An 11,198-nucleotide genomic window follows, 5' to 3' on the forward strand; every position below is an offset into this window, starting at 1 on the left:
CCCCATGAACTGTGGGACATCCAGAGGAAGCTGGCATTTCTTCTAATACAAGATCTTAAAATGATCATCTGAGGGGTCCTTTCTACCTCGGTGGAGGCAGTGGTAGAGCAAATAGCAATATGGTGAGGTTGACTGAACCTTCACGTGTTTTATTAGAAATAATCAGTGAAATCCACACACAAATGCACTATTTCCCTCAAACTTGCTCTAACCACTTTACATTTCACTCACTCTCTGTCTACGAGTAGTAGTTCTGATGCCTATGAGCTACAAGTCCATGTTCGTCAACAAAGCTACTGGTGCTGTCATTCATGCTCAGTGGGCAGAATCGCGTGATAACTGCCCCTTGTGTTGGCTGCCAAATGTTCTTAGTGTGCGTATGCGTGCTAGTTTGTAATCCTTATATAAGTCCAGCTACATATTAATGTTTGTGTTCATCTGTTTACTGAATTTCATTTTACAGCTTGACCCACTTTTATGTCTTTGTACTTCTGGCCGTTTTGTCCTGAATTTCAAGAGTATTTGTCCTGAATTTGCCTCCAAGCAAGGTGGTCACCCTAAAAGATGTAAGTCTGTTTGTCCGGGTCACTGGTCGAACTGCGGTTGTATCCAGGGGCGGTGCGACCGGTGCTACCGCACCGGGTGCTGGCTTTCTGGGGGCGCCTGTTTGCAACTTTATTATGCTTTTAAAGCACCTGCTGCCACATTCCTTTCCTCCTGCAATTAAGGGGCCTCACAAAAATGTCAAGATAACTCCCGTGATTAATGTTCTTCCTGGCCATAGATCAGAGTTTTGTGTAGTTGAGGTTTTTGACTTATGTGAAGGTAGCACAGACGGTTAATATGCCTACTGCAAAGAACATGTACCAAGTAGTTTACAGAGTGCATTTAATGTAAATAGATCAGCAGGTTACCGCTTTTAAAAGAGCCATCCTTTTGTTACTTGCAATTTATAACTTAAAGTCCTAATATAGAATAGTGAGGTATTAACTTTCATCATAGAACTGCATACACTCTGCAAAGTATAGAACATTGATCAATGTTGCAAAAAGGGTTAATTTGGGTAGAAATGGATTCTTATTATTAAAGAAAACTCCCAACAATGCTGTTTCTTTTTCGACTCTGAGTTTGTGCTTCTCCACACCAAGCACTCCTAAACTATACTGCCTACCAGTATGGATTAACATGTGACTCCTACACTTTTAGGCCCAGCTGTATCAACGCATGTTGCGATCGCAAAAGGGGCGATTCGCAGAATCAGCCTGTTTGAAATATCCAAAAAGCGTTTAGCAATGTATCAAGCTTTAAGAATTCACAATATGGGTAATCGCAATTACCTAAATTGCGAGTGCAGTTAGGGAATTGCAATTTACGATTCCCTAAATGCTAGTCTTGTAGCCATCGCAAATTGCGATATTGCTTTAAGGAATTGCAAATTACCACCAACTTCAAGTTGGTGGTAATTTGCGATTTCCTAGAAAGATTCACTTTTTTGCATCTTTCAAAGAGACATCTGGCGCACATATATGCCCTTAAAGCATGTATGTGTGCCACATGTGCACACATGCACATTTCAGGGGTGCAACAGGGTGTCCTTTTGGAACCCTTGCTCCCTTGAAATTGCATGCGCAATTTGTGAGTACCTATTGGGTACTCGCAAATCGCGCATGCAATTCCCATTAAATGAATGGGAAGCCATTCCTTATTTTCGACTCGCAAATTGGAATGCGTAGGAATCGCAAGTCCTTAATAGCGAATCGGTAACATTCGCTATTAAGGACTCGCAAAATGCAATGTGGATACATCTGGCCATTAGTCCTTTGGCTTATGTAACATTTCCTATACACTGATTTACACAAGTATGATTGATTGTCTGTGTAATGTGTGTGTGATGCAAAGTACTCTGACATACTTTACTGGTATGAGTAGCGCTATTTAACGAATTCAATGCATCTGAGAGAGAGTGGTTATGGAGACTTGGTCGCTGTTAAAGGGTGCTAGTGAGAGAATCCGTGGTGGAGGTGGCCATTGGGGGCGCCATCTAACATTGTAGCACTGGGCGCCACCAGCGCTAAAGCCGGCCCTGGTTGTATCCACCCCCATGGTCCTTTCTTGAAACACGTCATTTACAGTCACGTTTTTTAATCACCTGAACACTCCTTGTTTGAACTATGACTGCGTTAAGATGCAAGTTCAAGGGAGATGTATACACCTCCTGCGCTTTAAACTCATCAGCGCTGCTTGATCGCATCGGTTAATGGCACCAGTTTCCTGGTCGCTGTGGAATGCATTTGAAGTGCTTCCAGTGAACAGTAAAATATCCTAGGCACACTTAACTAAATGATCTGCCTGAGGTCACATGGTGGATCAAGAGAATGAACGTGCAGTCATCAAGCCCGTCACTTAACCCCCAGTCATCTCTGCTGCAGAACCCATCCATGGGGACAACGGTGGAAAGTAATAATGTGACATCTTGTCTGGCAAGCTAGCCAGTGCAGCAGATAGAAGGATTTTTATTATTGCTTGCCATGTTATTCTTGCTCATGGGCGCACTGGCATGTCTGTAGTGAAATGATTAACCCACTTTCATTTGGTTTGATTTTTAAGCAAAGGGTTTGATTCTGGGATGTTCCCGGCACCAAGTTCCAGTCGCAAATAGCTTCTGGCACCTTTTACCCATATCCTTTTCCATTGCACCAACCCCACCAACTTTGTGCATGTTCTCGGTGACCCCTTGTCGGCTGTATTGATATAAAGGGTAACAGTTCAAAGGGTCCATGGCCGGATGTGACACAGCTAGACGGCCATAATGTGAGCCACGGCACGGGGCCTTAGACTGCAGTAGTTCTAGTTATTTGCCTTACGCTGCACCCTCAAGACCGCACTTTTCAGCAAAGCAAAATATTTTTTTAATGCTTTCAGAATGTGTAGCTTACCCCTAAATAGCCCAGATCCAGAGTTATAATAGAAAATAAGTCCACTGCACTATTTTGGGTAAAAGTGCACTCTCCCCAAATATTCTAGGATTTGAGTTAGGACAGTAACTAAGTCGCCTGGGTTATTTTGGGGGAGTATCACTTTACGCAAATATTCTGGGCCTGGAGTTAGAACAGTTTATTTGCCTTTCCAGTGCCCGCGAAACCCTGTGCTGACTGGAAGGCACAACTGCAGGCTGCGATGCCCAGAAAAGCCAGGCTGCCTTGTACCCCCTGTGCCAGCGAAGGCATGGTATGGTGTAGAAATCTTCAGTTTTATGGATCGCCCACGACAAAAACGAATACTCAGAAACGAGAATGGTTCTTCAGATTAAGGAAAACAAACTTAAGCCCTCCTTGGCGAGACTCTCATGGTGCCAGTTTGAAGTGTAATCTCATTTGAATACTTTTTAAATTGAAGCAGTGCCCTGTAAAATGCCATGTTCTGCGCCCCCTCTCTCTTGTTTCAAATCAGTGACTTCTTCTGGTTCTTTTTCCCACTCAGCTGTTCTGTGACCCTAGATTCCAGGATGACCATAGGTTTGTGAAAATATAAGGGTGTGCCTGGACTTGCTTGCGATGGATGTCAGAATAGATAGTTGGACGAGCTCATGAATGTAACACCAGGGCCCAGATTCTGACAGCTGACAGGCAATGCAGCGCAGCACCCAAAGATGCTGCGCTGCGTGACAGGGAGGGAGCGGGAAAGCGCCATATCCACATACAAATGGCTCTCTCCTCCCCTCTCCCTAGCGCTGGTGCTGATTTCAGCTGCTGAGGGCTATGCACCCACCTTAGCATCATAGCACATGGGTGTGTCCGCAAGTCTAGCATAGGTTTTGTACAGGAAGGGTAGCCTTCCTGTGCAAAATACCATGCTTAGATAAGTGAAAAAGTGTTTCCTACTTTGTATGTGTGCTGCACAGTGCAGCACGCATGCAAAGTCAGAAAAGCATGGAGAAATAAATACATTTCTCCATTTAAAGTCTGCTTTTCAGTGGTGTTCATTTGTAGCGCAAAACCCTTTCTACTGATGTTTGAGAATGGGGTTTAGCGTCGAAAGCATGGGTGGTTGAATGTGGGCGGCCGTGATCACCCATGCCATGCACCCTTGAAGCAGAGCAATGCAAAGCAATGTTTTGCGCTGCTTCGCGTTACTTTTCCATCCAAACCAACGCAAATACAAATTTGCGTTGGTCTGTGAATTCCACAAAATGGCATGCCTTTAGTTTAGCATTACAAAAGTAACGCTACCCCGATGCTAAACCTTTGAGAATCTGGGCTCAGGTTTTTAAGCTCGTTCAATTGACAGCTTAGAAATCAAACATAGATTGGTACCTTGTGACCCCCACCACTGCCCAGCCCCAGCATAGCCCATCCTCTGCTTTTGGGAAGCCCACTGTTCAGAAGTACCTCATTAGAGGCAGCGTACCTGGCTGGAATGAGGCTCTTCCAAAGGCAGGACAGGAGCAAGAAGCATCCCGCCCCCGACACCCCCCCCCCCCCGTCCTTCGAGGCCACTCTCCTGTGGGAGCCAAAGGTCACCATGCACAAGAGGTTTGTGTAGTTGTGCTTGGTTCAAACTGCACATGGGATTGGGCTTTCTTATACAGTGACCCTCTGTGAGTCTATTTGTTGACTTTACGGGTTGCCTACATCTCCGGTATAAATAAATTATAGCTCTAAGAAAACAGACTTTTTAGGATCACATCAATATCAAAATCTAGCATGCTTGTGGTAGCCTCTTACTCCAAAGCCTCCCAGAAGGTGTTTTTTTGGCGATATTTGCTTAATTTCCACATTTACCCTTAAAACTGGATCACGGCACCAAACACTGCAACAGATACAACAAAGAAACTCGTACAACAAAGAGTAAAGGATCAGCTCCTCTGGATTTTTTTTTATTTTACACAAAATAAATAAATGACATGTAACAAACGAAAAGCACACTTGGCTTTTTAAAGTGCATTTTGTAAAAGGCGGTAAACTTTTATCATCATGGGCTCAGGAGAAAAACATCTTTACAGCATGGAAACATCTGCAAAACATTTCAATAACGTTAGGGTGCCAGACTGTCCCTCATTGTGGCAACTAGAGCCCCTCCTTCTTCAATGACGGAAGGCTCTGTGGTTCCTTTCCAATCGACGAGACCCAAGGCCACAAACCCACACTGAACCTCCCCATCTTCCTCCAGCTGGGCAGGAACTGAAACACCTGAAGAACACTGGCTCCTTTCTATTGGGAGACCCAAGGCTGCAAACTCACTTGAACACCCCCCATCCCTCCAACGGCGCCTCCTTTCCCTGGCTGAGACCCTAGGGCGGTGAACACATCCCACAGGCAGGGGCTCAGTCTGCACGATCCATCAGGTGAATTAGACGGGGGTGAACATCGACAGTACGGATGAAATGACAGACAACAGGCCTGAACAGTCGCTTTCCTTGGCAGCCAAATAGTCTGGAGACAACATTAAAAAAAACATTTCAAGCAAACCCATTTAAAGTATGTGCTTAATACTTTTCGATGTATAAAATGTTTTGACCTCTGAAAAAAAGTGTTTTTGCTAATTAAACGTATGTATATATATGAATACATGAGAAAATGTCAAGTTATTTTTTTTTTTACATTCAGTTTTTGTTTATAGTGTCCTTTTTAACATAAAGTGGACATATTTTTTCTGCAAGTTTCTTTATGCAGTGCCACTGACAAGCAAGCAGCCAACTAACTAATCAACTTCTGCTGGCCATTCCATGCTCTTCATTTCTACCACTTAACTCATTCCTTTAGCGCTCTGTCCAATCGCCAGGATAGTCAATTATCAAGAACAGTATGTTCTTCGCATCCCTGCCACATCTTCTAGACAAGTCTGTTTTTACTTTTCATTAACGGAAGCTTCCAATTCCGACACGTTCAGTCCCTTCAGGTGTCTTGTGTGCTTCCACCACAGAGTCTCTAGTTGGGTGGCCATGTTCAGACCACTGCTTCCTCACACATTAGTCTGCTTTGGGTGGCCTTGTTAAGGCCACAACTTCCACCACACATTTGCTAGTCTCTTGTCAGGTGGCCTCGTACAAGCCAGTGCTGTACCACAAACTCTGACCCAGTCAACTTAGACTGAGTCAATATCGCAGCCATCCGTTGGCCTGCGCTTCCTGGCACGCTGCAGCCATGCCAGGGTTTAACATTCCAAAGCTGGAAGTTTCAGGACCCCGTCCTGTGAAGACCAAAAACACATTCCGCGCCCTGATCACCCTCAGACAGAAGTGGCGGTCCTGACTTTGGCAGACAGGGCCTGCTTGAACCTCCGCTTCAGGTCCTGCATGTTTGGCGACTTAGGCCGTGGGATGAGAGAGGTCTTCTTCTTTTCGGGCGTGCTGGCAGCCTGGTGTTTGCTGATCTCCTTGCAGAGGAGGTGGAAGGCGTTGTAGACGTCGTTGTAGTTCTCGCTGACGGACACCTCGTAGAAGGTGCAGCCCAGCATGTGCGCCAGCTGGAGGCCCTGCTGCGGCTCCACCTGCTTCACATGCAGCAGGTCGGCCTTGTTGGCCACGATGACGATGGGGATCCGGCTGTCTGGGTGCAGCTGCCGCACGTGCTGGTGGAGGTGGCCAATGAGCTCGTAGCTTTTGCAGTCGGTGACGGAGAAGACAATGACCACGGCATCTGCCCACTGAAGCGACCGGTTCAGCTGCTCGTGGCAGTTCAGGCTGTGCTCGCTCAGCTGAAAGGAAAAGAGCAACATGCTTAGCACACAAACTCCAGCCACACTCCCTTCAACACCCACGGCTTTGTCTTAACACACTATACAAGTGGTACTACTCTTTCCAGACACGATGGCCTGCCTGTCACCCTTTGCACCTCTGGAAATGTTGATCCAGCTGCAAAAGTTGGGATAAATGCCCCGCATCATGGCACGCACAGCGTGCAGTGGAATAATCTGCCTGCAGAGGAAGGCTTTGTACTGCCGCTGGGTGGGAAATGAACTGGCTAGACAGCGAGTCTGGAAAAAAGGGAGGATGTAAGCTGCACACATTTATAAACTGGACCGGTGCCCAGTCTGAAAGTAATACCAAGAGCTATTCTTGCGTGTGTGCGGCTGAGGCCCAGTGGGGGCATCACATCTGCCATTCTCATCAGACACCGTGTCTGAGGGATCACCTCTCCCAGCTCCTCCACAGAGAGGCTTTTTCTGTGAAAAGTGCCCTCGCATCGTGTGCAAGAGTCTACCGCATTCAAGTGAACCGGCAGACAGATATGTTTTATTTGAAATCTATGTCCAATATTAACTGAACTCAGTTTACCTTCATAACAATAATGTTTGAAACCACCCACTCCCTCAAATCTAGGCAGACTCTCCAGGTGGGAGTCACTGGGGGGCTTCTAGGTACTCGAGTCAAGGTGTAAACCGCCACTTGCGGGTTGGTTCGGGGGGGGGGGGGGGGGGGGGTGTGGATGTTTCCCGGCACGGGGTTCAGTGTGGCATTGTTCAGGCACCAAGGTCCCGGTGAGAGAGTTCAGTCACTCGACTGAGGTGCGAGCACTTGTAGGGTGTGGGGCCAGGGTGGGAGTGTTCAGACACCCTTCTGACAGCAAGGGGCAGTTTGTATATTTGGTCAACTGTGCCTCACTCACTAATGGCAAGAACTAAACGCGCACAAATGGAATAAACCTGTACATGAAAGCCATTTACCTGGACTCCGGGGGTGTCCTGCACTTGGATTGCAAGAGTTTCGCCGTCCACCTGGACTTGCCTGCTGTACAGATTTCCTGAAAACAGAACAAGTACTATTAAACTTCCGGTGTACCACACACAACTCCAGGCGCCACGCGCGCGCACACACACACCACTGACAGCCCTTACTTAAATAAAGAACGCTTCTGACGTTTTTTCTCCAAAACAGGGGCTTGGTGTGAACTGTTAGAGGTCTAGTGAAAGGAATGAGAGATCGGTAGGTCGCGCAAATGCCCCCTGACAACTACAGGAGAATAGCCGGCTGACACCGGAAGCTGTTCTGCGGCCCATGTCCCCACACAGGGTTGCAAAGACAGAGGGACACTATTCGAACACAACCAGTAGCTGAGAGATAATATATGCTGTCCACCCGAATTACTGAAAATGCCCTCATCTGCCCCGCCACCAGCATCACTATCTAACCAGGGCGTTAGGTCATTGCTACAACAGGGTGCAGATGACATAGGCGCGTGGCACAGCTTGACCCCAGGGACAACATGGCTGACCTAATTTATTCCGCGTTCACACATTCTGAGAAGCACGCGACTTCCAGCCTCCTTACCTGCATTCCTTTCGTAGTCTCCGATGAATCGTTTCGTGAGGAACCTCACCACCAGGGCTGCAAGAGAGAAGAGACACCTGTCAGACCACAGAGCAGCGGACACCAGTCGAGGCATTAGTCATGCAGCCCTCCCCACGCGCCCCACCTGACTCTGCCGGCTTCTGCCAGGCCTGACACTCTGGAGGAAACGAGCAATCCAGATCCCTTATCTCCCCCACACTTCCTCCCCCGGGAGCAGCAGATGCACAGACACAACTTCCGTTAGCTAATCCAATCTGTTCCGCATGAAGACAGCGGGACCCTCGCAAGTCACGTGACCACTAACAGACTCTCACTGAAGTGAATGATGCGGGGAGAGAGGGTAGAGTCCGGTGCCTGGCCTGCAGGTCTAAAGTTCGACACAATGCCACGGAGTTACATAACAGGACAACATAGTCCAGTGGGTTTATGTGCATGCTGCAAATGTGTGTGTGCAGGGGGTCACAGGTTCGCTCAAGGTCGATTGGGTATTAATGTCGCCCGTTACTGTAGCGTCAAGAGACCATTCAGCGATTTGCATTTAATAAATATTTATTATAGTGTAGGGTGAGACACAGATTTCGTGTTGGCTTCTATGACACGAGGTTATGTGGATTTGCACCAGGAAACCACCCAGGGGGTAGAATTGTGTTACCTTCTCATGACTAGGAACCCACGTGTTGTAATTTTCTATGCAACCAACATTCTCTGTGTCATCGTGAGGTACACAAAATTAAAATGTACCTCCCCTACCGTGAGCAACACAGCAGAAATATCCCCATAGTCAGCCACAGCAAGTGACCTGCCGGTTCCCGGCATCAAGGCGCGAGCAGCAGGTGGGAATATGCAAATATTCACTGGCCAACACCCCGCCTCCCAATATCAAAGCAAGTGGTTGCGGGGCTTTACGCGGCTCTTTCTCTTCATTATTCAGCCTGGCTTGGCCATCACAGGAAGGGAATGCGCGGTGCTGAATTACAGTGGATTCCCCTCTCGCTGATGGCGCCGTGGCTCTGGGAAACGCCGAGGAGCTAGGCTCCCGTGCGTTCTACCGAAATACACTTAAACTATCTGTAAGTGGCCATGTGTGCTGTAAGTACCACATTCCTGAGTAAAGTTGGATCGCAAACTCGAGAGCCAGATGTCGTATAGCCACGTCCATACACACGCATGAAGCCACATACGAGCTAGACAGGTTCAATCCTGAAAAGTTCTGTCACGTCCCACATATGACAAGCTGAAACAAAGATTCTTATGACTAAGCTATTTATAACCTATACCTATACATTTTTCTCACGTCCACCACAACAAAGCGCATTGACGCCAAAGTAGGTATGAGGCGTTAGAATCAAGTGTAAGTGCATAAAATACTCGAAGAGCTTAGAGCGCCTTCAAGTGAATGCTGAAGCAATTGCAAGAAATATATAAAAGTGCATAAGCTAAATATTCTGTAAGTATCGTTTTAAAAAATCGTGTGTCTTTAACACATATCTGCATGCAGAGTGGGTGTGCGCACAATCTAGTACAGTACGGCACTCATTGCCACAATGCAACAGCTGTTATCACTGCCAAGGGGCTCACCTGTTTTGCCCACGCCACTGGCCCCCACGACGGCGATCTTGATGACCCGTCCCCCGGCCGGGCTGCTCCCGCAGTCGCCGGTGCCCGGGGGGTACTCAGCGATGGTGCACATGTTCTGCATCAGACGCATCTTTCGAAGAGAGGGAAAGCTGGGGTGTGCCTCCAAAGTTACCACGTCCCTTCTCGGGCCGCGAGATATCCGAGAGACTGCGCAGGGTAAGTGCAGAGAGGAGACAAGGAAGGCAGCTATCAACTCCAGACACAAAGAGGCAGAGGCAGTCCTGAGTACAAGAGGCTTCAGGGAAGAGTCTCTTGCTGCTGTCTGTTTTGAGCTGTAGAGCGGTGCTCCAGCGGTTTTGTTTCCATGCTGAGGGTACCAGGCCCCGCCCCTACCTTCTGACAGCCAATCGCAGCCTGTGCCGGAGCCGCGGGACCTGGACTGCTGTTTCCTGCAGAGAGTCCCTCCTCCCTCTTCCCCCGTCCACACCAGACACAACCAGTTCCACGTCCCCGCCCACCGCCGTACATTCCGTTCTTAAACTTCACACAAGCTGAGGGAGCGCGCGCGACCCAGAGGGCAGTGAACCTGCCCCCCGGGCAGCCCCGGAGCAGGGTTCAAGACACTCCCTACTGCTCTCCTTTATCAAGCAAGGGGCTAGCCTTCCTGGAAGTTAATATAAGTAAAAGTGCTTCCTTTTGCATGTAACCAACATATCAAAGTGTAAATACATGTCAACACATTGTAAGGACATATGACTGCAAAGCACTAGCACGTTTGAGTAATGTCCGCGCTAAATAAAAACGCATTAATAAAAATGCGTAAATAAAGCCCTGATTAAAAAAATTGTCTGCCAGCAATAAGGCTCACAATGCAGGCAAGTGTGAGCTGACCCTCTCTACAGGGGTTCGGGGGAGGGTGAGACAGGGCTGATGGGGAACAAATGCCGAGTCTGCCGCCTACCCAAGAGCAATCTTTATGCAAAGGTGCAGGCATTGTGCACTATATACAAAACAAGGGGTGCAGAGCAGCACAATGTGTGTGCCAACAGAGAAGCAGCACTCATAGCCATTCTTGTACCAGATAATAGACTAGTAACATTAAATAATACCAGGCGCGGTGCCATTATATCAACACAAAAAGATGATGGACGGAATGCTGAACATTGTCAAACACTCACCGCCAATCACAGATCTGGGTTAAATTAGTTGTTTTTTTGCTCACCATGCCACTCCAGTTTGGACCCAGCCATATGGAAATCATTCTTGACTCCTCTCCCCAAGGGAACAGTCCCTGGACCTGAAAATAAGCATCCTGGGACCAGTTTCGGGG

General features: G+C 47.8%; 1 protein-coding gene across 1 annotated transcript; it reads right to left on the reverse strand.

The window, feature by feature from the left end:
- Positions 1-4,848: 4,848 nt before the first annotated feature.
- On the reverse strand, positions 4,849-10,196 carry RASL11B (RAS like family 11 member B). The gene is made up of 4 exons (XM_085642104.1): positions 9,869-10,196; positions 8,270-8,326; positions 7,666-7,742; positions 4,849-6,696 (listed from the first exon to the last, which is right to left on the reverse strand). Exons 1-4 carry the CDS (start codon positions 9,996-9,998, stop codon positions 6,229-6,231), a joined length of 732 nt encoding a protein of 243 aa, XP_085498230.1. The 5' UTR covers positions 9,999-10,196; the 3' UTR covers positions 4,849-6,228.
- Between the last annotated feature and the right edge of the window lie 1,002 nt (positions 10,197-11,198).

This window comes from Triturus cristatus, chromosome 2_2, assembly GCF_964204655.1.
Source record: "Triturus cristatus chromosome 2_2, aTriCri1.1, whole genome shotgun sequence".
NCBI classification, from domain to species: domain Eukaryota; kingdom Metazoa; phylum Chordata; class Amphibia; order Caudata; family Salamandridae; genus Triturus; species Triturus cristatus.